The 26,641-nt window shown below is 43.7% G+C and overlaps 1 protein-coding gene across 6 annotated transcripts in view; it reads right to left on the minus strand.

The window, feature by feature from the left end:
• Positions 1-26,134, minus strand: part of CDH26 (cadherin 26) — a 48,802-nt gene extending 22,668 nt beyond the window's left edge. For 2 of the 6 annotated variants that reach the window (XM_070801349.1, XM_070801348.1), the window contains exons 1-7: positions 25,816-26,134; positions 16,904-16,960; positions 14,161-14,262; positions 13,636-13,797; positions 3,250-3,406; positions 1,354-1,520; positions 1,042-1,170 (exon numbers count right to left, since the gene is read on the minus strand). In XM_070801349.1, coding sequence (XP_070657450.1) covers positions 1,042-1,170; positions 1,354-1,520; positions 3,250-3,406; positions 13,636-13,797; positions 14,161-14,262; positions 16,904-16,960; positions 25,816-25,869 — 828 coding nt within the window. In that variant the 5' untranslated portion in view covers positions 25,870-26,134. The remainder of the gene's footprint in view (positions 1-1,041; positions 1,171-1,353; positions 1,521-3,249; positions 3,407-13,635; positions 13,798-14,160; positions 14,263-16,903; positions 16,961-25,815) is intronic. The other 4 variants (XM_070801346.1, XM_070801345.1, XM_070801347.1 and 1 more) reach the window with 3 other exon arrangements.
• Positions 26,135-26,641: the final 507 nt, after the last annotated feature.

A 26,641-nucleotide genomic window follows, 5' to 3' on the forward strand; every position in this document is an offset into this window, starting at 1 on the left:
TTCTTAAGTGGCACTTACAAAAAATAAGTGTTTGTAGCATTTGTTTATTCAACAAAGACTGTTGTGTACCAGATTCTGGTTTAGATGCTGTGAACAAAACAGCAAAAATCCCATCCCCAAGGAGCTGAGAACTGAGTGTATGTATGTTGGGGGGTTAGGTTGGGATTTTTTTTTTTTTTTTTCAGGTTGGGAATTTAACCAGGTCATCAGAAAAGACCTCCCTGAGAGGGGTCAGAAGAAAGACAGAAATACAATGGACGTTTTCCTCTTAAAAATTCATATGGAAGAGTGAAAAATTAAGAAACTAAAAGCAGATCATGACTGGTTTTTATTTCCTCTCTTAGCAATCTTCTGCATTTTAAGTGGTTTCGTATTCCCAAACTGATTGGGACAGTGAGTGCCAGCACCTTCTTTAAGCCTGAGGATCTAGCAGCCTGTGAAATCTTGTATGGAGCCCAATATATAAACCAGGTGAGCTGGGGAAAGCCTGGCCTGAGTCTGCCTGCCCATCTTATTTCAGAGCTCCGAACATTGTGGGTCAGGCTTGGGACAATTGGGCATGGTGGCAGCCAATTCTGATTGTCACGACTTGGGATGCTACTGGCCTCCAGTGGGCAGAGGTCAAGGATGCTATTGTTCAACATGCTACAGGTCACTGGGCAGCCCCTCCCCACCCTCCCTGTGCCCTTCCTCCATCTCCAAAACATCATCAGTGTGGAAAGTGAGAGGCCCTGAAGTGGATGGAGCCTGGATCCTCTGTCCTCCCCGAGCCTCAGCCTTCTTATTTGCAGGATGGAAAACGCAGCAGCTACAATCAGTGAAAACCTAGGGATTCCTGTCAATACTCTGAACATCGTTCTGGCACAAAATAGTAACAAATGTAGGCTCACATGATTGCTATTAACTGGTTCCCTATCAATGCAGTTGACTTCTTGATTCTAAGCTGAAGTTATTTTGGAGATTGCCTGTATCTTGGGTGATGGAGGAATTCCCTCAGCAAACAGAGCCTGGGGCATGGAGACTGTTCGTGAGGGGACTTACGTGGTCCTGGGTGAACCTGGGCATGTGGTTGTTGCTGTCTTGCACGTGTACATGAACAGTGGCTGTGGATGACAGCGGCGGGTTGCCACAATCCCTCGCTTCAATGAGTAGTGTAAACCGAGGCGCCATCTACACAAGGAGGAAAAGGTAGGTGAAACCTTTCAAACGCAGGAAAAGGAAATCTAATACAGAAATGTTCCATTTTAGCAATTTCAGTAGCCAGTCTAGCCACAGAGGGTTTCCCACTGCAAATGCAAATGCTCAGAGAGGGAGAACCCATTTTATTTTCCAAAGCAATAAAGTGCACATAACCTCATAATCTAAGCATCCTGACAGTCGCACTTCTCCACTAACACGGTCAATCCGGAAACCACTCTCTCTCAGTACGGGTGTTTGAGAAACAAGGAAGTAAAGCACTTGAGAGTTTGGAGTATTTTCTTGATCCAGATCCACTGCTGACATCTGAAAAACAGGTTGACCTGGAAAGAATTTTTTAAATTGTTACTATTGGCCAACAGCAGCCTATCCAACCAGTAGAAGAATGATTCTTTGCTGAATGGCACTGGGGCTTACACCAGAACGGATTGAGTACGTAAATATAAAGGTCAAGCTATAGACATACTAGACAAAGTGAAGAGGGATATTTAAATCGTCATAAGGTCAAGAAGGACTTTCTAATCATGATTGCAAATACAGAGGCTTAAAGGATAAAATCAATAGATCAATTTTTAAGTGTGTGGCAAAAAAAAAACAAAACTATAAACCAGGAAAATATATTTGGAATACATGTTGGCAGACAGAGACATAGACATTCTTAATGTCAAAGGAGGAGGTTGAAGTCAAGAAGAAAAATGACAATGACGCTAACAGAAGTGGACAAAGAAAAGAAACGAGCAACTGACAAGGGAACTAGAAATGGCCAGGAAAGTTATCACATGTCCAAGCACTTGGTAACTAGAGATGAACAGTACACTAAGCCCTGTCATATGCTGCTGGGCTGTGGATAAATTGCAACACGAAAGTTGTGTGTGTGGTTTGGAGCAGCAATTCTACCTGTCTGAATTTGTGCTAAGTAGGCAATGCTTGAATGGCACACGCTTCTAGCTCAGATATGTTCACTGAAGCATGTTTTGTAAAAATAACAAAATGTGACAATGAGATGTAAATGTGCAACCAAAGAAGATTGGTTAAAAATCTTAAAGCACATCCATAAAATAAAATATGACACACAAGATGCTCTAGGAGAATACTGTTAGGTTATAAACAGTAAAATTGCATTTTTAAAGAGAAAACTCTTAAATATGCACACATGAAAAGATGTGCTCATATATTTGTGTGTGTGTGTTAGTCACTCAGTTGTGTTTGACTCTTTGTGACCCCTTGAACCATAGTTCACCAGGCTTCTGTCCATGAGATTCCCCAGGCAAGAATCCTGGAATGGGTGGCCATGTCCTTCTTCAGGTCATATATTTATACATATGTAATATAAACACATATACATTTTGTACTATGATAAAGATGAAAAAAATATGTAGATATACAAATATACATTTGTAATGATGTGTATAAATCTGTGAATATATACACACATATAAATGTAACATGCCATGTGTGTATACACACACACATATGTAAGGTGCAAAGAAAAATATTGAAAGAATATAAACGAGAATATTAACAGTACTTATCTCTAATTGGTAGCATTAAAGATGCTTCCTATTTTAGTCTTTTTGTTTCTTGGAATTTTCCAAATTTGCTAGAGACTTTTGCAAAATAAATAATGCTTTTTGTTATTCAAATAGATGCTCATTTTAATGAGGATGGTTCAGGTTTCAAGACTCACAGAATCCTAGGTCAGGAATTTTAGATGCCATCTTGCTGCCATTTTACAGATGTTTACAGATGAGAATTTCTCAGGGATATGCAGGATCCCACCACCCACCTCTGCTTCTTCTTCCTCCGTTCATTTATTTTAGGTTGATATTTACGGATCAGCTCTTCCAACTGACAATTTCCACATCATTTTGCTGCTGATACAAAATGAAGCGTGGAGACCTCATGGCATTTTGCTCTCATCCAGGGCCTGTGACCTTTGGGATGTGAACAGTGAGAGGCCTCCCTGAAGACAAGTAGGACTGAGGCGCCCTGTCACTACAGAAGCTGGAAAACCTTCACGGCACAGAGAAGACAGGGACCCCTCAGCCCCACCTTGTATACCTGCAGCGTGGTCCTCCTTCACACTGATGTTAAATTCCTTCTCAGGGAACTCAGGAGCATGATCATTCACATCCTTGATCCTTATGTTGACAATCAAGGATTTATCTACGATGTGTCCTGTTAAGCGATTGGCAACATCAAAATAAACCTAAGAAGCAGAGAAACCATATTACTGTTGCAGAACCATTGATTTGGTGGCATGAATCCCATCCCAGTCAGTAATACTGTGTATCCTGCATCGGTGTCCTCCATAGACTGAAAGTTCCTGAAGGCAGGGGTCACAGGCTCTCATTCACCCTGCGACCCCAGGGACTGAGCATAGACTGGGCACTCAACAAGTGTTTGTAGGACAGATCAATGAGCTGACTTGAAAAACTACTTCATTCATTATTATTATTAATAGTAGGTTCAAATCTCAATTTCTCCACTTGTATCAACATAGGCAAGTTGTTATGAGCCTCAGTTCCTATATACTATATGTCTTGTAATGAAAAGTAAGCACACTATTGAATACTGGTGAAACGTTGCAGAGAGAAAACACTTAAGCTTTAGGGAGAGGGAACATTTAAAAGCAATTAGGACTAGGGATTCCCTGCAGCTCTAGTGCTTAGGACTTAGTGCTTTCACTGCCGTGGGCCCAAGTTCAGTCTTTGGTCAGGGAACTGAGATCCCCGCAAGCCCCACAACCAGTAAATAAATAAACCAGGACAGCTACGGGCTTCCTTGATGGCTCAGTGGGTAAAGAATCTGCCTGCAATGCAGGAGACATAGGAGATGAGGCTTCAATCCCTGGGTTGGGAAGAGCCCCTGGAGGAGGGCACGGCAGCCCACTCCAGCATTCCTGCCTGAAAGATCCCATGGACAGAGGAGCCTGGTGGGCTACTATCCAAAGGGTCTCAAAGAGTCCAACATGAGTGAGCAACTAAACACACACACACACGCACACACACACACACACACACACACATAAACACGTAGAGTATAATAAGCTAGAAATCATTAAGAAAGATAATTTACAACCCCAAGTGTTTGGAAGTTAAGCAAAGCATTTCTAAATAACGTACAGATCAAAGAAGAAATCACAATGGAAATCAGAAAATATTTTGAACTGAATGGTAATTAAAACACAACAAATCGAAATGCATTTTCCTCTCATCATTCAAATATCAAACTCAGATTTTCTCTTCACGCTTTGATTCTGTAGAAGCCAGCAGCTCACTAAAAGCTTGCAAAATGATTGTTTACAGACACCCAACCAGTTCTGTGTTTGGCAATAGGGATTTTTGAGATTTGCCTGTGCTATAACTTCTAGGTCTCAAATTCCCTGTTGAAAGCATGTTACCAAGACACTTTTGCCTGAATTATATTCTGCTTACACAAAATGTTTAGTGAAATAAACATGCGGTTCTTTTATTCTTCACATCAAAGGCTTGGGTGTGAAGAAGTAACCGGAAGTCTTTCTGACAGTGTGGTGATGTAAAAGTTTCTGCTTCAGTAGCATTCCCGGAGACTTCGGAGTCTTGCAAAACTCAACTCACAGTGAATCATGTTGGAGAAGTATTTATGGAATGAAAGGTAGAAAGAAAATAAGCCACACATTTGCCACCGACAAAGGAACAAACATGGCGAAGGCGTCATTGATCTGAGGGATCATGATCTCACAAGGTCTTGTTTATGTCCCTGATTTGTGCCCCATAACAGAATCACTGTCAAAAGCAGAACGCTCATGGGCCAGGTCCCTCATTCTGCCTCAGCCAAATCACATCTGTAAGAGATTCAGGAACTGCATCATCACCCACTTACACAAAACAGCTGTTATATGTGGAAACCAACAAAAGGCAGCCTGAACCACAAGAGCCTTGATTCTGTTTTTTTAAAATAACAGTACCCATCCCAGCACTGACTAATGATTGCTTGCTGGAAAGGGCATTCTCTGGAACTGCTGAAGATGTAAATGAATGGAAGCATCTTGAGAGGACAAGTGTTCTTACACGACCCCCGCCGCAGAGCTCCTCCCATCATTCTGCTCTGAGCAGATGCTAAAATTGGTGTGCATGCATGCGTGCATACATGCGTGTGTGCAAAGACAGCTGAGGTGCCAGTGGGAATCCTTGGGTCCTTCTGTCTCCTTGAAAGCCAGTTACACCCTGTTGTTACCATATTTTTTGCAAATGATTATGTAAAGCTGTGCATGCATGCGTGCTAAGTCCTTCAGTCAAGTCTGATTCTCTGCGACCCTATGGGCTGTAGCCCACCAGGCTCCTCTGTCCATGGGATTCATCAGGCAAGAATACTGGAGTAGGTTGCCATATCCTACTCCAGGGGATCTTCCTGAACCAGAGATCAAACCCACATCTCTTGCATCTCCTGCATTGGCAAGCAGGTTCTTTACCACTAGCACCACCTGGGAAGCCCCATGTGAAGCTGTAAGCACACACAAAATATTAAATATAAAAACATATAAACAAAAGCAACGTTTTTAAGTCCACTCCTGAGGACATTTAGAGAGCATCTTCCTCAAATGGTTCATTCAGGAGGGTGGTCCGTGAGATTGCCTCAGCACCAATGAGGCAGTTGGTGCCAACTCTTGAAGGCAACAACAACAGACTGGTTCCAAATAGAAAAAGGGGTACATCAAGGCTATATATTATCACCCTGCTTATTTAACTTCTATGCAGAGTACATCATGAGAAACGCTGGAATGGAAGAAACACAAGCTGGAATCAAGATTGCCGGGAGAAATATCAATAACCTCAGATATGCAGATGACACCACCCTTATGGCAGAAAGTGAAGAGGAACTAAAGAGCCTCTTGATAAAAGTGAAAGAGAAGAGTGAAAAAGTTGGCTTAAAGCTCAACATTCAGAAAACTAAGATCATGGCATCCGGTCCCATCACTTCATGGCAAATAGATGGGGAAACGTGGAAACAGTGACTGACTTTATTTTGGGGGGCTCCAAAATCACTGCAGACGGTGATTGCAGCCATGAAATTAAAAGATGCTTACTCCTTGGAAGGAAAGTTATGACCAACCTAGACAGCATATTAAAAAGCAGAGACATTACTTTGCCAATAAAGGTCCGTCTAGTCAAGGCTATGGTTTTTCCAGTGGTCATGTATGGATGTGAGATTTGGACTATAAAGAAAGCTGAGTGCTGAAGAATTGATGCTTTTGAACTGTGGTGTTGGAGAAGACTCTTGAGAGTCCCTTGGAATGCAAAGAGATCCAACCAGTCCATCCTAAAGGAGATCAGTCCTGGGTGTTTATTGGTAGGACTGATGTTGAAGCTGAAACTCCAATACTTTGGCCACCTGATGCGAAGAGCTGATTCATTTGAAAAGACTCTGATGTTGGGAAAGATTGAGGGCAGGAGGAGAAGGGGACGACAGAGGATGAGATGGTTGGATGGCATCACCGACTCAATGAACATGGGTTTGGATGGACTCTGGGAGTTGGTGATGGACAGGGAGGCCTGGTGTGCTGCAGTTCATGGGGTCTCAAAGAATCAGACACGACTGAGCAACTGAACTGAACTGAACTTGAAGGCAAGGATTTAAGGGACGACGCACCACTGTCTTAGTCACTTATCTTTAGGGCAGAAGAAACAGAAAGTGTCTCAGAGACCACATCAGAGGGCTCCAGCAATGACCCTGCTCCCTGAAGAGTGAGCAGTTCTCCAGTATCACAAATGCATCTGTCGTGTCAGGAAGATTTAGAGACTGTTCATGCAGAGAAATTACTGTTCTTGCACGAGGTCAAAATGTTTAAATGGAATCCTTAATTTTCATAAAATTTAATAAATTTCTAGCCTATGTATGTTGACAATAGACAGTACAAATGCTTGCAAGGACATAGATGCAAGGAGGTCACCTCTGTGGAATCAGATCAGAGAAGAAATTTGGGAGTGAGGAGAGGTTTTTAATGACTATACCATTAACATAAATAAGTAAATAAATTCTTATAGAGTTTTAAATTCCATAAGAAGCCTTTATTAGCTTTACACCTAAAAAGTAAGATAAGCAACAGGAAAGAATCATTCACTACTTGTGGGAATGCAAACGGTGTAGCTACTTTGGAAGAACAGTTTGGCAATTTCTTTCAAAACTAAACATACTCTTACCACACCATCCAACAATCATGTTACATCCTGAACATGGATGTTCAGTTTTATTCATAATCATCAAAATTTGGAAGAAATCAAGATGGCCTTCTGCAGGTGAACGGATAAACAAAGACCGGTACATCCACAGTATTCCACAATGGAATATTTTTCAGCAATGAAAAGACATGGAGGAAGCTTCAGTGCATATTGCCAAGAGAAAGAAGACAATCTTGAGCAGGTGACAGACTGCACCATTCCAACCCTATGATATTCTGGAAAAGGCAAAACTATGCAGACAGTAACAGGATCAGCAGTTGCCAAGGGCTCCGAGGAGGGGAAGGAATGAATAGATGGAGCACAGGGGAAACTTAGGGCAGTGAAGCCATGATGGCAGAAGGGCGGGTACATGGCACTATACATTCCCAAAACCCAGAGAACGTACAGCACAAAGAGTGAATCCACGCGTAAAAGATGGGCTTCAGTTAATGATTATGTATGACATTGGTTCATCGATTGTAACAAATGTCCTATAGTAATGCAAAATATTAATAATAGAGGAAACTATGGGATGAGTGGGAAAGTGAGGAGGTATATAGGAACTCTGTGCATGCATGCGTGCTATGTCCCTTTAGTCATGTCTGACTCTCTGCGACCCCATGGACTGTAGCCCGCCAGGGTCCTTTGTCCATGGCATTCTCCAGGCAAGAATACTGAAGTGGGTTGCCATAGCCTCCTCCAGGGGATCTTCCTGACCTAGGGGTCAAACTCGCATCTCTGGGAGGTAGATTCTTTACCACTGAGTCACTGGGGAAGCCCATAGCAATTCTGTACTTTCTATCTATTTTTCTGTAACCCTAAAGTGGTTCTAAGAAATAACATCTATTAATTTTAAAAAAGGGCCCCTGCTTGCAAAATAAGGCATACGCAATCATATATATATACATATATATATGTATGTGTATATATATATATATGTATATGTATATAAAGTAGGTCTACTCTGACTTGCTACTGAATCTCTCATTGCTTTAGGAAAAATGGTGATTTTATTTGTTGAAGAGTGAAAAGCTTTTGGGGAGTCCACAGAGAGTCAGAAGGAGCACCAAGGAGCTCTCAAGCAGATGATCCTTTACAGTGGGAATGCTGGTTTCTCCTCTCAAGGGGCCTCTGGTGACCAGATGCAGAGCCCTGCTCAGGGACGATAAGTATGGGGTTTATGGCCAGAGAAGAAGCTCCAGTGAGGCCCAGGGAGGGTGGACTTGCCCGGGGCCTGGCTGAGCCCTTACATAAGTCAGCTCCTTTCTTCTTTCATAAGTCCTGGAGGGAGGCTCCCTTGTATTCCTCCTCTGCAACATTTTAAAAATATATTCATTTATTTGGCTGCAGTGAGTCTTAGTTGGGGCACACACAATCTCAGGTCCTTTTGTGGCAGGGGAGACCTTTATGAACCCTTAGTTGCAGCATGTGGGCTCTAGTTCCCTGACCCGGGATTGAACCCAGGCCCTCTGCACTGGGAGCACTGCATCTTAGCCATTGGACCACCAGGGAAATCCACCTGCTCTGAATTATTTGAGAGGGTCCATGACTGTCAGGCTCAGAGCCTGGAGGCAAAGCAGCCCAGATTCAAGTGCAGTTAGGTGTGGGGTCGACTTGATGGTGCCACCAGCTGGTACTTCATCTCTTCCCTCTACGGCCTCAGAGTCCAGAGTAGGCTGCTTCACCAGATAGCCGTCTTAGGACCCTGAGAGCTTCAGGCAGCCATCTGCCCCACCCTCCACTTTTCCTCATAGCCCACATGGCCTGATCTGCTTCGCTGTTTGTACCTCCTCAGGCCTTTTTCCCAGCAGACTGGCTGCTCGCTGATCAGCAGCCACCGTGGTGGTCCTGCTCAGCATCGTAAGATGCTGTCCTGGGCCCCATGTCCACTCTCATTCAGCTCTCTCCTCTCCCTCTATGAGACAAAGGATGCTGCGAGGCTGCTAGTCCTGAACTTGTCCGCTTTGGGGACTCCAACATACATTTTTAAATTTCTGTGCAAGCTAACTGGCTTTCTGCAGCACTGTTTCCACATGCTCCTCCATAATTTATGACGATGCTGGCAAAGCTCTGCTCCTTAATCACCCTGACTTCTGGCTCTAAGTCTGTGCCAACTATAATCCTCCCACTTAAAAACAAGAGCCACATGTTTGTTTTATGTTTATTATTCTATGTTACATTTATTATCCTAAAGCTACATCTGAGACCTTTAGTTCTGAAAGATGCCTGAGAGGCATAAGTGCTATTTGTTTTTGCCAAGATGCTAGGAATTCCTAGGAACTCAGAATCACAATGGGGAAAGGAAATGTCATGGATATTCTCCGCACTTTTAAAGGGTTTTCAGACTTTTGTTACAGCCTTCAGATTTATATCCTTGGGTAAACACACCACAGGGCATTGATGTGATAGCTACATGAAATTACATGTACAAGATCCTTTATTCTAGACACAAGCATATAGAAAGAAACATCTTAAATGCCAAACACACAATACAAACACATCTATGGATAGCTTAGAAGTAGGTGAAGATAACTACATTGGGATAAACAGCCACAAATAATTATTATGAGGAATGTAAAAAGGTGACTTTCTTGAGTGTACTTGTACCCTATGAAATTGAGCATATTTTGATATAAATAGAAAAGATCTCTACACAGAAAAAAGACTTTCCTTCTCTCAGTCTTAAATCTTCCAGCAATTCTCAGTTCGTGCTGCTGCTTTCTTTTTTAAAAATTTTTATTTACTTATTTATTTTTGGTTGTTCTTGGTCTTTATTGCTGCGCAGGCTTTAGCTCGGTTTCAGTGAGGAGGGCTACTCTCTAGTTGCGGTGCACACTGGCCTCTCATTGCAGTGGCTTCTATGTTGCAGATCTTTAGAGCGCAAGCTCAGTATTTGAGGTGCACAGGCTTAATTGCTCTGGAGCATGTGGAGTCTTCCCAGACCAGGGATCAAACCCAGGTCTCCTGCATTGGCAGGCAGATTCTTTACCACTGAGCCACCAGGGAAGCCCCTGCTACTGCTTTCTTGCAGGTTTTTTATGGGATTAACCAGAAATTAGCTCCTCCAGCCACCCTGTCACCTTCAGAACACAAGTTTTAGCCAGCTTTAGTGTCTCCTTGCCTGGAGAATCCCAGGGACGGCGGAGCCTGGTGGGTTGCCGTCTATGGGGTCGCACAGAGTCGGACACGACTGAAGCGACTTAGCAGCAGCAGCAGCAGGAGTGTCTCCTTTGGGAAAGGCAATGACACCCCACTCCAGTACTCTTGCCCATGGGAAATTCCATGGACAGAGGAGCCAGGTGGGCTGCAGTCCATGGGGTCACTAAGAGTCGGACACGACTGAGCAACTTCACTTTCACTTTTCACTTTCATGCACTGGAGAAGGAAATGGCAACCCACTCCAGTGTTCTTGCCTGGAGAATCCCAGGGACAGGGGAGCCTGGTGGGCTGCCGTCTATGGGGTCGCACAGAGTCGGACACTGAAGTCACGCAGCAGCAGCAGCAGCAGTGTCTCCTTTACTATCTGCAAGAGTAAAGCGGTGCTGCTAGAGCTGTCTTCTTGCCAATACATTAGACTTACTGAATTTTTAATAACATCCTGTCCTTAAGGACAGTCAAAAAGCAGTAGTAAGCATTCTTAGAGAAGCCGGTAGTTAAGCTAGAGCACTCGGTTTGGGTAGTGTGCCTATGACACTCTGCTTGTCCCACCTTCAGGGCTGATAATCCTCAGCAGCCTGTCTCACATCTTGCTAACTAGTAGCTAAACCCCTGGGTTAGTCCCCTATGATTTTTGCATCAAGCTGGGTGCCTACAACGAAAATGTATTCTCCTGTGCTTCTGGAGGCCAGCACCAAAACTGGGGTGTCTATAGGGTGGGTTCCTTCCTGGGGCTCTGCAGAATGGCCCACTCCAGGCCCCTCTTCTTACTTCCCACGGAGTCAGCGATCCTTGGTGTTTCCTGGCCTATAGACACATCACTCCAGTTTCTGTCTCCAGCTTCCCATGGCCTCCTCTTCTTTCTCTCTGTGTCCAAATCTCCCTCCCCTTACAAGGATGCTGGTTACTAGACTAAGACCTAACCCAATTCAGCATGGTGCTCAGATGCTCAGTCATATCCAACTCTTAGCAACCCCATGGACTTTAGCCCACCAGGCTCCTCTGTGCATGGGATTTCCCAGGCAAGAATACTGGAGTGGGTTGCCATTCCCTCCTCCCTGACCCAGGGATTGACTCAGTATCCTTTGCTACCTGGGGATCCCAAATGCCAGCCTTAGTACATTATTAAAGATGTTAAAAGCAATCAAACAACAATAACCAAAATAAAACCGCCCCAAGCACTACGTGTTTTGTTCCATCCTTGCACAGCTTGTGCCTGTTAACTGTTGTGTCCTAGCTCCTCCACCGTCAACCTGCAGAGGCCTGGGGAGCAGCAGCAGCATCTCCTGGAAGCTTGTGAGAGATGCAGGAGCTCAGGGCTGCTCCACCTACTGATTAGAACCTGCATTTTAGCCAGATTCCTAGGTGACCTGTTTGCTCAGTAAAGATAGAGAAGTGCTGTCCCAAGGTCCCCCTTATGACTTTATATTCCATCTTATTTTAGTTATTTATCTATCTATTTTATTTTTGGCTGGGCTGGGTCTTCACTGCTGCATACAGGCTTTCTCTAGTTGTGGTATGTGGGTTCCTCATTGTGGAGGCTTCTCTTGTTGCAGAGCACAGGCCCTAGGCTCAGAGGCTTCAGTAGTTCCAGCTCCCATACTCTATAGCAGGGGCTCTGTATTCGTGGTGCGCAGGCTTAGTTGCCCTGTGGCATGTGGGATCTTCCTGGACCAGGGATTGAACCTGGGCTTCCTGCATTGGTAGATGAATTCTAAACCACTGGACCATCACAGAAGTCTCTATATTCCTTCTTTTTTTAAAAAACTGCACACTTTATGGAGGGGTTTGAGGGATTATATGGAGAGAGAAGACCTAGACTGTCATCTTTGCATGTCCTTTTGAAGTTTCGGAGAATTTCTGCCTATTTAAAAATTACAGAGTCCAAGACCACTAATGTGTTAAGGGTATGTAGCTTATCATGTGTATGAATTTTCTAAGTCAGTGGAGAAAAGCTTCACAAATTACTCCTTGCCAATATTAAAAACATCTCCCCCCTTGAAGGAGGAAATGCTTAGGCAAGCAGGCCCGAGAACAGAGCCCAGGTTCCAGCAGAATTCAAACCAGAACACAGGCTGCAGACTTCTAAGAAGCCCTGTAAGCTTTGGCTGGTAGCACAAGATACTACCATGTTGTTGTGGGCATTTTTATTTCAAGTTTCCTTTGCAGTTTTGAACTTGAATTTCAGCCTCATGGCAGACCATGGTATGTGCGCAGTTGCTCTGTCATGTCCGACTCTTTGTGACCCCATAGATAGCCTGCCAGGCTACTCTGTCCATGGAATTTCCCAGGCAAGAATACTGGAGTGGGTTGCCATTTCCTCCTCCAGGGGATCTTCCCAATTTAGGGATCAAACCCACGTCTCCTGAGACCTGTGCATTGGCAGGTAGATCCTTTACCACCTGGGAAGCCCAGACCATATTACTGGGGTGATAAATCATAAAGAATACATAGACTCATAGGAACAAACCATAGCCAGGGCTGTAATTCCTCCTTCATCAGGTAACTACGCAATCCGTGGAGTCCATTTGTAGCCTCTCTCCATAGATTTCATCTGTGACTCACCAAAAACTAAATCAGCCCATTTTATAAACATTTTATATGTTTAAATATCCTGATCATATCAGGATAAACCTGCATCGATTCACAGATTACATAAATTATGACAAAGCCAAAGTCCAGAACTTGAAGAGATTACAAAATTAATCTCTAGGTCCCAGGCACATTACTAAAGCATGTCACAGTTTATAAGATGTCAAACTCCCAGAGCCTGGCACACAGCCAGCTTACAGATTGCTTGCCAAATACAATACTCCTACACAATCTTCACAGTAAATTCTAGCTTATGTGCTTAGTCACTCAGTCATGTTGGACTCCTTGTGACCCTATGGACTATAGTCTACCAGTCTCCTCTGTTTACGGGATTCTCCAGGCAAGAATACTGGAGTGGGTTGCCATTTCCTTCTCCAGAGGATCTTTCTGACCCAGGGATCAAACCGGGGTCTCTTGCATTGCAGGCAAATTATTTCCCATCTAAGCCACCAGAGAAGCCCAAGTTTAGAATGCATCACATTTTAGGTACCTTAAAAGACGGTGTTTTCTCTCGATCAACAGGGCGGTGAACATATATTTTCCCATTCACATTATCTTCTATAGAAAACAAACCAATCTCTGGATATTCATCCACACCAGGTCCTCTGATTAAATATATTATTTCCATGTTAGCGGACATATTATTGAACAGCTGGAAGGGAAAAAAAGGAGAGGGGAAACAAACAGGGTGGGAGTAAACTACTATACCTATCAAATATCTAGGCTAATATTTAAAGGCAGTTTTAAATTATAGTTTTGAGAATTTGTCCTAAAGAAATAAACAGGTAGGGGAAGATGCAGGAACAAGGAATACAGCAGCAGTTTGGTTTGTAATAGTGAAGAATTGGAAACAGCATAAATGTCCATCCTTACTGGAAGACTCTCATAGGGGTCCTCCCCTCCCATGACACCCATGCCTCCTACCACTGCTCTGCCTGGCGTCTTAGCCTCCTGCCAACAGGGACGTGCTGAATTGGACAGGGTGATGGGCCTTTCCCGAGAGCAGCTGCCTTACCTCACCCACAAATTTCGGGAAGGGTCCCGGGTCTTCCTCTTCCAGCTCCAACGTGGTAATAACCCATCTTCTCTTGGATCGCCGTAGAAGCCGGCTGTCTCCCTGGGGATCACAGAGACTGTGATGAGGGGGAGGATGTTGGTGAGGGGCTGGGGCGGGGGGCACAGTGATTGACATGCCTTCCCTTTCTCATCCTCACAACAGTCTCCAACGCCTAAAAATCCCAAGCGCCCATTCTCTTTACAACTACAGTCAGTACTAAACTGTGGGCCACGTGACGCCCAGGGATTTCACATTTATATGTGGCTCCTGACATGTTTAAGGGGCTATGGGGACAATGCTAAAGATCATTGTCTAGTGTGTGCTGACACCTAAAGTCGACATGCACAGAGTTGTGGGATCAATAAGAAAATTACCCCCTCTCTATTCCTCTCTCTGGGTTTCCCTTGTGGCTCAGACAGTAAAGAATCTGCAGTGCAGGAGATCTAGCTTAGACCCCTGGGTGGAGAAGATCCCCTGGAGAAGGGAATAGCAACCCACTCCAGTATTCTTGCCTGGAGAATCCCATGGACAGAAGAGCCTGGCAGGCAACAGGTCATGGGGTTGCAAGAGTGACTAACACACATTCTTCTCTCCAAGTTTCTGAAATCCTTGGTTGAGAAAGCCTCCATTCAGTGCTGTGGGGTCTTCAATGCCTCTCTGTCTACTCATCTCCCTCATGACAGAGACTGAGACAGACCCAAACATGAGGGTCAGAGATTTGTTGGGCAAAGGAATATAGATAGAATTGAACAATGGGGTTTTATTTGTTTTACATATATTTTACTGTTGTTCTTCAGTTGCTCAGTTGTGTCTGACTCCTCACGACCCCATGGACTGCAGCACACCAGGCTTCCCTGTCCCCCATCATCTCTCAGAGCCTGCCCAAACTCGTGTCCATTGAGTCAGCAATACGATCCAACCATCTCATCCTGTGTTGTCCCCTTCTCCTCCTGCCTTCCATCTTTCCCAGCATCAGGGTCTTTTCCAATGAGTCAGCTCTTTGCCTCAGGTGGCCTAACTATTGGAGCTTCAGCTTCAGCATCAGTCCTTCTAATGAATATTCAGGATTGATTTCCTTTAGGATTGACTGGTTTGATCTCCTTGCAGTTCAAGGGACTCTCCAGCACCACAATTCAAAAGCATTAATTCCTCAACATTCAGCCTTCTTTATGGTACAGCTTTCATAATCCATAACATGACTACTGGCAAAACCTTAGTTTTGACTATACAGATCTTTGTCAGCAAAGTAATATCTCTGCTTTTTAATATGCTGTCTAGGTTTGTCATAGATTTTCTTCTAAGGAGCAAGCGTCTTTTAATTTCATGGTTGCAGTCACTGTCTGCAGTGATTTTGGAACCCAAGAAAATAAAGTCTGTCACTGTTTCTATTGTTTCCCCATCTTTTTGCCATGAAGTGATGTGGCCGGATGCCATGATCTTCATTTTTTGAATGTTGAGTTTTAAGCCAGCTTTTTCACTATCCTCTTTCACTCTCATAAGAGGCTCTTTAGTTCCTCTTCACTTTCTGCCATCAGGGCAGTGTCATCTGCATATCTTAAATTATTGATATTTCTCCCAGAAATCTTGATTCCAGCTTGTGCTTCATCCAGCCAGGCATTTCGCATGATGCACTCTGCATATAAGTTAAATAAGCAGGGTGACAATATACAGCCTTAATGTACTCCTTTCCCAATTTGGAACCAGTCTGTTGTTCCATGTCTGGTTCTAACTGTTGCTTCTTGACCTGCATACAGGTTTCTCAGAAGGCAGGTAAGGTGGTCTGGTATTCCCATCTCTTTCAGAATTTTCCACAGTTTGTTGTGATCCACACAGTCAAAGGCTTTAGTGTAGTCAGTGAAGCAGAACTAGATGTCTTTCTGGAATTCTCTTGCTTTTTGTAATTTGATCTCTGGTTCCTCTGCCTTTTCTAAATCCATCTTGAACATCTGGAAGGTCTCGGTTCACGTATTATTGAAGTCTGGCTTGGAGGATTTTGAGCGTTACTTTGCCAGCATATGAAGTGAGTGCAATTGTGCAGTAGTTTGAACACTCTTTGGCATTGCCCTTCTTTAGGATTGGAATGAAAACCGACTTTTTCCAGTTTTACTCTTAGCATATAGTTATTATTTTGGTTGGCCAAAAAGTTCGCTCAGGTCTATAAGATGTTAATGGAAAAACCTGAACGAACTTTTGGACCAACCCAATATAAGTATAGCTGGTATCTAGCCACATTCATTTTTATTCAGAAGATGTGCTCCTAAAAAATTACTGAATTAGACAGTGAGTTGATCATAGGAACTACAGGAAGGAAATCATCCCAAGGTGGATGATGATGTGGCGAAACCTCGAAGTGGTGGTGGCGACAGTGTCCCCTGCACTGGCCTGCAGCCACACGCTGGAAGACAGCAAGACTGCCTCCTCTAGCTCCCCAAAGTGGAAAAGAGTGTGGGCAACCCCCTGGGCCAGGACCGTATACTCAACTTCTGACTTTCACAGACTGCTCCTCATTTAATTAGACATAAAGGCATCCTCTGCAAGTCTCCACAGTCCTTCAAGATTCTAAAAGCCCACATCTAGGTACTAATCTATTTTGTGGCAACTGAATACTGACAGGGCACTAAAAAACTCAAAATTGCAAGGCAGCCTCTAAGTAAAGTACAATCTCACTGGGTTTATTGAAAAACTGAATTTCAAACCCTACCTTTGTTTGATTAGTAAGATCATCGTTTTCTTGTCGGGTACTGTTGACAGTGCTGACCTTAAAAATAAAAATGACATTAATTAGCAGGGAGTGTACTTAGCAGAACCAGGTAGGCCCTGCCCGAAGTCAATCTTCTAGAATTAGAGCAGAGAAAAAGAGGAACTGCATTCGGTTTTGATAACTAATTTCTTGCTCTTGACATCTCAATTCAAAATTGCCATTTCCCTTCTGTGACTGTAAAAGAGGTAACCAGAAAATTCTGATCTACTGTTACCAATGGTAGGGACATTTAAAGCCCTACCTGTTACTGTTATGTGAGCATAACTTAATAAGTGGGAAGTCAAACTGTCTGTTCAGGGTGAGCCAAGTGTATTTATATGGGCACAAGTAAAATGACACCAAATGTTAATTGGTAGTGGGACTTTTTTTAGGTTTTTTATTTCTCCCTTATTTGTAGACTTATCCCTTATTTTTAGACTTTATCATAAGATAATAAAACTAAGGAATTTGGTACCTTACAGTTACATAATGATTTGCATCGATAATTATGATATGCTATGCTAAGTTGCGTCAGTGGTGTCCAACTCTTTGTTACCCTATAGAATGTAGTCCACCAGGCTCCTCTGTCCATGGATTCTCTGGGCAAGAATACTGGAGTGAGTTGCCATGCCCTCCTCCAGGGGATCTTCCCAACCCAGAGGTCGAACCCCTGTCTCTTATGTCTCCCATGTTGACAGGCAGGTTCCTTCCCATCTGGGAAGCCTTGATAATTATTTATCATTTTTTTAACAACACTCCCCCTCTGGAAAAATCTCCACACATGAACAGTAAGAGTGTGGAACTTGAAAGAGACAAGTTATGCAATGCATGTCAAACCAACACAAAACACGTGCGCCTGTATGTCTGTGTATATGTGTGCATGTGTGTGTGTGTGTGTACACTGACACTCATATTTCTACCTCATTCATTTTCACTACCATATAACTTTTAACTATATGAAAGAAGACAATTTGTCATTCTTCTAGTGATGGCCACTTAGGTTACTTCCAGTTGTTTGTTATCACACACACATGGTGATGCTGTATACAGAATACACATGTAGAAAATTTCTCTGGAGGACAGTTTTCAGTTTGTTTCACCGGGGTCCCTGACCTTATCAGAGACTCCACAAGGCCAAACACGTTTATAATAATCAAAGACACTGCTTGTCTATTTCTCTGTGTGACATTTGCACTAATGGTAACAAATATTGGTGATAAAAATGCTGGTGCCTTAGGACCATTGGAGACCCATGACACAAACTCCTCTGATAGTCTCGCATGCTTCCTCACCACGTAGAGGTAGGAAAGAGGAAAGGAGGGAGGAAGAAGGGGAGGTGGAAGGAAAGGAAGGAGAGAAGGAGGAAGGAGAAATGAAGGAAGAGGGAAAAGGGCCAGTCTCATTTAAGAATGATATAATTGATAAATTCACCTCGTTGTTGAAATGAGGTGAATTTCAACTATTAATTATACCCCATGCCACTCCTGTGTGTGTATCCTTTAGACACTCTGTGTGTCTAGATGGAGGTATGAACCCAGCGCTGCCCATCAGTGTAGAAGATTTGTCTCAGAGAAAAGCACGTGTGTGATTGTCAGAGTTGACAGCTAAATAGGCCACATTTTTTTTTTTTTTTAATGAAGCAGCATTTTCCCCGAAAGAATGACTGATCAACCATGGCTGTTCAGGAATGATTACTTGATCGACACATCTTTGATAATGAACAAAGTCAGCCCATCACTTCAAGAAAAACAATGGGACGGTGTCATGTTGCCGATGATAAATTTTAAGCTTTCAAGCAAAAAATTAGAACTTTGGAAAACTTGAGCTTGACAGCTTCCCAACACATAAAGATTTTTCTGCTGATATTGGTGGACAGATTAATGAATGTGACTTTTTGATTTTTTAGAATGAAATATGTCAACATGTGGAAGAACTGCATAGCTCAGTGAGCAAAGAGTTTCTTACTGATTAAGATATCACAGTCCAAAATCACACACAGGTGAGAGTTATTCAAAATTCAAGAGACTCCAATGGTTTTAATCAAACAGAGTAACGAAAGTCATTAGTATGCTTTCAGGCTCCACATGGCAAGTGACTGTTAAAAATGGACTACTTGTCAAATTCTGGCATGACATCAAAAGAGTACCCACAGTTCCAGGCTATAAAAATATTCCTCCCTTTCCATATACATACCTATGTGAAGCAAGAATTGCTTCATATACTTGAAGCAAACAGCATTTAGAACAGACTGAGTTCAGAATCAGAGAGGGGAGTCCAGGTGTCTGCTTTTAAGCCAGACAGCCAAGAGATTTGCAAAAATATGAAATTGTGCCATTCTTCACACTAAATTAAAATGTGGAAAATACATTAATTTTTCACAGATGCTTGATTTATATTAATTTGTGATGGATTTATCATTATCTCTTTACAAATTTGTGTTTTTGCTGTATAGCAAAGTGATTCAGTTATATATGTATCTTCATATTCTTTTTCATATTCTTTTCCATTATGGTTTATTAGGATGTTGAATATAGTTCCCTATGCTAGACAGTAAGTCTTTGTTTATCTGTTAATATTTTATATATAGTAGCTTCTATCTGCTAATTCCAAACTCCTTTTTAAAAATTTATTTTTATTAAAAAATTTTTTGAAATATAATTGATTTACAATGTATCCGTTTCAGGTGTACAGTAAAATGACTTAGTCATACATATACATACATATATATACATATTCTTTTTTACATTCTCTTCCCTTATAGATTATTATAAGATATTGAATATTTTCCCTGTGCTATGCAGTAGGTCCTTGTTAGTTGTCTATTTTAATCAGTATCTTTAATGAATTGAGAAGTACATTTAAAACTTCCCAGTCTTGGAAATTCCCTGGTGGTCCAGTGATTAGGACTCTGTGCTTCTACTGCAGGAGGCCTGGGTTTGATCCCTGGTCAGGGAACTAGAATCCCACAAGCTGAATAATGTAGCCAAAAAAAAAAAAAATTCAGTCTTAATTTCTAATATGGAGAGCACCACATAAACAACAACTCTTTGGGTTCTGCCTAAAGTTTACAAGTGGAAAGGCATCCTGAGAGTAAGAGGCTTGATAACTGCTACTCTAGGATTTATGAGGCTTCCCAGGTTGTAAAGAACCTGCCTGCCAATGCAGAAGACATAAGAGATGCAGGTTTGATCCCTGGATCAGGAAGATCCCCTGGAGGAGGGCATGGCAACCCACTCCAGTATTCTTGCCTGGAGAGTTCCATGGGCAGAGTAGCCTGGCGGCGAAAGCCCATAGGGTCAAAAGGAGTCGGACACAACTGAAGTGACTTAGCACAGCATAGCACGGTAGCACTCTAGGATTTATACCTAAAATCTCCTGGGGACAGGGTGAGCCATCACCAGCCCACCTAGATCCTGCCAAACATCCTTCATTGTGGTCATGTCCCTGCCCCAACCTGTAACAATCTATCCTTAGCCAAGAGCTTGTCACAGCATAAAGGACTGTGTATTAGATAACAGTGTCATAGAGCATGAAGAAATATCCTTCAGATCTTCACTTCTGTGGTTGGCCACCCTCCTGGTGGGTGGGGGATGTTATTGCATCATCTGGTTCTGTTAACGTCAAATGTAACCATAATATTTGTTTCCTGCCACAGACTCTATTTCTGTCTTTTTTCCTAAAGGCAAAGTTTTTTTTTTTTTAACTCCTTCCATTCCAAAATATCAAATATTGATTTATTCAGAGAACTGTTTCTTGATTCATGTAGCTAATTTTAAATGAAGGGCCTAACCAGGTGTGTGAGGCTTCCCTGGTGGCTCAGATGGTAAATAATCTGTCTGCAGAGTGGGAGACCTGGGCTCATTCCCTATGTCAGGAAGATCCCCTGGAGAAGGGATTGGCTACCCATTCCAGTATTCTTGCCTCTGTCAATGGACAGAGGAGCCTGGCCGGCTACAATCCATGAGATCACAAAGACTCGGACACGACTGAGCAACTAACACAACCAGGTGTGTAGTTTTAACGAGGAGAAAATTGCAGTCCTGGGACAGCATGAAAAATTCATCCCATTTCTAAAACAGGTGTATTTCCAGGCGACCCAGGCCATGAACAAAGAATACCTAAAGGTTTTGTCTCCTCTCTGGCCTCAGTTTCCCCTTCTGTGAGCAAGGGTGTGAGGCAAGGTACCTTTAAGGCCCTTTCAACCAGAAAGCTCTAGGCTCATTTTCCTAGGATGACACATAAGGGCACAGCCGACAGTCACATAGGAGTGGCTGGAGAGCTGGAAAAGAGGCCTGAGATAGTGTGTTTCTTCACCCAGAGATGCCTCAAATTTCACATCCTGGATGTACAAGTGTATTACTTCTCCTCTGGTGCACAGCTTAGAATTAACTTGCATCATCTCGTCTGCGTGAGGCAGAGAGACTTGAAAACGGTTACATTTGCCGAAATGATCTTTTAAGTATGCTTATCGTATTTCCCATCCTTGACAATTTTAGGCTGTTTGTCCAAAGAGGATGAGAGTCATTTCCTAGGCAGGTTGATAAGAAGTCTAGGGATCCCCAAGGAGAGAGGGGTCTGGAATTCTCAAGGAGGAAGAAAGGACAAACTTCTCCTTCTCTACATTCCTTAGGATTATATAACAATAATATATCCTGCCTGAGGACAGTCTCTGGATTAAACCTTCTGGCTAATCCTGTTATCTTAAAATGTAAATTATGGGAGTAGACCTGGTCTTTACAAGGACTATATAACAATAATGTGTCCTGCCTGAAGATGGTCTCTGGATTAAAACTTCTGGCTAATTCGGTTATCTTAAAATGTAGATTATGGGAGTAGGTCTGGTGAGGTCTTTATAACCTCTAGACATTCTTTGGATTCATTGGAGAGGATATAATTTCATTGCTAACACTAGCAAGGGGGTACTCTTTCTGCCCCCTTCTGATGCCTATGTCAGAAGCTTTCTCTATCTCCTTTATACTTTAATAAAACTTTATTACACAAAAGCTCTGAGCGATCAAGCCTCATCTCTGGCCCTGGATTGAATTCTTCTCTGGGGGCCAAGAATCCCTGTGTCTTCGTGTGATTCAACAGCAACCTTTCAGAGGATGCCATTCAAATGATTTCCATAATGCTTCCTATAATTCAGTGGGGGAGAAAAATGTTCTCAAAGCGTGTCTCTGGCTGCAGTGTCCACCTGACTATTTCATGGGAGTGTGGCAGGTGGGCAGTCATTGCAAGATCCAACCTACCTATCACTTGAAAGGTGCTGCTGGACTTGAGGGAATGTCACCGGCATTGTGCTGGCCTGGCTGAGTAGCCCTAGTTACCTCAGGGAAGAAGCTATCTGAGTAAATAAAGGCTTTGTGTTTATACAAGATCCTAAATACTAAGAAGGCAATATGTAAATAATTGTTTCCTGCCAATATTTCACTTTTGATAGCAAATTTGAATTCAAGAACAACTTTTTTACTGAGGTATAATTGACATACACCGTTATATTTCTTCGGAGAAGGCAATGGCACCCCACTCCAGTACTCTTGCCTGGCAAATCCCATGGACGGAGGAGCCTGGAAGGCTGCAATCCATGGAGTCGCTGAGGGTCGGACACGACTGAGTGACTTCACTTTGACTTTTCACTTTCCTGCATTGGAGAAGGAAATGGCAACCCACTCCAGTGTTCTTGCCTGGAGAATCCCAGGGACGGGGGAGCCTGGTGGGCTGTCGTCTATGGGGTCACACAGAGTCGGACACGACTGAAGTGACTTAGTAGTAGTAGTAGTAGTTATATTTCTTTAGTACAATGATTCAATCCATATTTGTATGTATTTCAAAATGATCATCACATTGAAAAGTAGTGAAAGTGTTAGTCACTCAGTCATGTCTGACTCTTTGAGACCCCATGGACTGTATCCCACCAGACTGTCTGTGGGATTCTCCAGGCAAGAATACTGGAGTGGGTGGCCATTCCCTTCTCCTGGGGATCTTCCTCACCCAGGGATCAAACCCAGGTCTGCTCTTTTGCAGGCAGATTCTTTACCATCTGAGCCACATCACAATAAGTCTACTTAATATCTGTCACCATTTATAGTAACAGGTTTTTTTTCTTCTGATGAGAACTTTTATCATCTACTCTGTTAGTGAATTTTATACATGCGTATGGTCTTATGAACTAGAGCCGCCATGCTGTACACTTAAGCTGCTTTAAGCCACCAGTCTGTCCTTTGTTATGGCAGCCCTTGGAGACGAGCATGCGGTCCAAACACAGTCTCTGCATACAGAACCTTGGCTGATCCTTTACGAGTGCAGATTCAGCACGGGGCAGCAGAAAACAGGGTTCCCAGGATTCTTAGGACAGAGCCTGGCCACTCAGTCTCTGCTGAGGGCTCAGCATCACCTCTGACCACACAATTCCTCATGTCCTGCAATCCACTGACTCTTGTTCTTGAATGAGGGGTTTGAGTGAATTAATTGGGCAGATCATACATGCTAACATACTTTTTAACAATAACTCGACTCAGAATTTCCCAGATCAAATAGCAACAGCAACCCACCAACCATAACAGACATTGCTGACTAACTTCATTCTCAAACCCTCCCTCCTCTCAGGTCCTAGAAGCTGCCCCAGCCCAAAGCCGAGGGTGTGCAAGCTCTCAGGGTGGGAAATGGCAAAGAGGGGGATAGGACCCTGCTTCTGCGGCTTGTCGTGGGATTTGGAACAAAGACCCGCAGCAGAGTCGCAACTTGTTCTTTGCTTCATGTCAGGATGACAACGTGAGGGTGGAGATTTGGGGAGAACACTGTTGTAGACATCTCAGCTCTTCAGCAGAATGGGTACCAGTTTTAAATCTGGAGGTCAAGGGAGGGGTAGTGGGTGCCTTATTTGCATATCATCAATGGTTCAAAGTCAGTGTAGGTGGGAGAAGGTAGGGGCCGAAAGGAATAGGTTACTTATAGCCAATTCAGCAAAAAATTGGGCACCTCTTGGACACAAAGGTCTTCTCCAGTTGAGGGTCCAGAGTGCAGATTGCTCAAAACCACAGAACACTTGTGTATTCCATTATCTCCCTCGGCCTTGATCTCCGGAATCTGTATATAGTTGCTTCCACCAAACACTGAATTGCTACCAGTCCAGGCCTGCTGCCCACTGCCCACCCCACCCACCACACCCTCAGTCATGAATTAACCTGCCTGGGCTCTATGCTAACACGCAGAAATGAGGAAAAGACAGCTCTGTTTTCTAATGAGTCCAGTTAGGGGTAAGAGCAGGAGTAAGAGAAAGATGGGAACAAGGTTTGATTTGTGACATATTTAAATCCAGGCTAATGTGAGCTAATGAAACAGAATTCTACTAGAAGTGGTCAGAAAGAGAAAAACAAATATCATATATTATACATGTATGTGGAATCTAGAAAAATGGTACAGATGAACCTATTTGCAAAGCAGAGATAGAGACAGAGACAGAGAGAACAAATGTATGGACACCAAGGGGAGAAGTGTGAGGTGGGATGAATTGGGAGACTGGGGTTGACATCCACACACTACCATGTATAAAATAGATAATTAATGAGAACCTACTGTGTAGCACAGAGAACTCTACTCAGTGCTCAGTGGTGACCTGAACAGGAATGAAATGCCCCCCAAAATGTATACATTTAGCTCTTTCTCTTTGCCATACAGCAGAATGTAACAACATTGTAAAGCAACTATACTCCAATTAAAACTTTTTTTAAAGTAGCCAAGAAAAATTTCTGAATATTAAGCAAAGGGTGGCGAACAGGGATCAAATTTCAGAAGCAGAGTTGGCCAGACGACTAGGGACTTTCTGTTTCCTCTTCTGTTTACCGTAATACCCAGCGCTTGTGAAAGCTCCTGGCCCAGAGCGAGTGTCCCACCAACAGTAGCAGCCCAGGCACCGAGTGAAGAGAACAACCATCCCGTCAGGGTGCGGAAACCAGCAAGAAAAGATCCTCTGCACTTCCTCACTGACTCCCACAACCACCAGGTCAAGTAAGTGCCTGCGGTAGCTCCATTTTCAGGTGGAGGCAATGAGGCTTAACGAGATGAAGGTAGAGCCGTGAAAACCCAGATGCCCAGGCCGCAGTCCCCAGATCAGCTCTGCTGAATCCAGGGGTGAGTGGCCTCTGGGCACTGGGACTCTCGCAGCATTGAGAAGAGTCAAGCTTAACCAAGGTGAGGACCGAGGCCAGGCGACAGCCCAGGTGCCAAGCCGGGTTACAATGCAGTGCAGACCCACCATCTTGACCCCCACCCACTGTTTATAAGGGAGAACCCAGGAGCAGTGCCAGAGCCCCACAGCTCTCCCTCTTTTTCTGCTGAAAGGGCTAAGCGGCAGTGCCCCCACAGGCAGGTGCAGCCTAAACTCTGTCCACGGTAAGTACAAGCAGCAAGCCCAGATGTTTCCATCTTGATTCTACTGTTTGTTTCCGGGTTGAGCCATGACAACTGGTGGGGGGCGGGGGGTGGGGAGGCAGGGGGATTTAGCCCTCCCACCCCCATGGGTTTGCTCAAACCCTCTTAGACATACACAATTGAGATTTTTTCAGTCTTATGTAAAATGAAAAGAAATGTCCTTAGGAAACGCGTTGGTACAAATCTAAACGTGTGTATCCTACATAAACCGGTCTTAGCCTGTTCCCACTACTCTGCTAAACCCCTCCTTGGTGTTAATTCTGGAACCCCTCTTCTTTCCCTAAAGAAAGTACTAAAGCTCCCACCCCCTGCCCCCAGCTGCAGGACATCACACTCAGCCCGGTTCCCCCATCCTCGAATAGGCAGAGCCAGCTGGAGCTGTGCGGTCAGCTCCGGGCCCCTGGCAGGTAAATCCCACGTTCTGGGTACCAGTCCCTGCTCACCAACATCAGCAGCGCGAGAAGCAGCAGCAGCGCGGGGTGAACCCTGGAGCACATGCTGCCTGGTGCACACCCGCAGCCTGCGGGCGATGCGAGTCCTCCCGGCTTGGGCCCTTCTCTCCCAGCAGGCTCTCTTCTCCAATCACTGTCTGGTCACCTTGTCACAGACACTCTCTCAACTCTTCCCCTCCCTGCTCCCAGCATTCTTGTATTTATCAGGGGTGGGGTAGGGGCCTGAGCCTTAGCCTTTGGCCTTATTAACCACAGGCAGAATTCTCAGGAAGGGAGTGGGGGAAATAAAACTGCCCCAGCAACACACACAACATCCTCTCGGGAATCTGACCCCAGGAGACCAGGGCTTAGTCAGAGCAGGGTGAAGCCAGTGTCTATGGGGAAGTAGGGGTTTGGTTTCTTTGTTTTTGTTTCCAAAATTAGTGGAATGCCTACTGATCTCTCTTCCTTGTAGCAGAGTATTTTAATGCTCATTTCCTTATAGGCTCTATTGCTTGAAATCAAAGAATTGGAAAAGGGCTCCAAAAAAGGATAACTTTATTAAGGGAGGGGGAAAAAAAAAAGAAAAAGTATAATTTTACTTTCCAAAGCATTAACCATCTTTATCCCAATCATGTCTTGAGGCTCTGGGGTTTATAGACTTCACCAAAATCTCCTTTACATTTAGATGAACCTGGCTTTTTGATTCTGAGATGAAAGAAAGAGGCAGGAGGGATGGGAGAGAGGCTCCCTGTGGGATGGTCTCTGTACCAACCTGGGGTCTTCACATTAGGATTCCGAGAAAAAGACAAGTTGAGGTTCTAACATACCAATACTT

This window comes from Bos indicus, chromosome 13 (genome assembly GCF_029378745.1).
Source record: "Bos indicus isolate NIAB-ARS_2022 breed Sahiwal x Tharparkar chromosome 13, NIAB-ARS_B.indTharparkar_mat_pri_1.0, whole genome shotgun sequence".
Lineage (NCBI taxonomy): Eukaryota > Metazoa > Chordata > Mammalia > Artiodactyla > Bovidae > Bos > Bos indicus.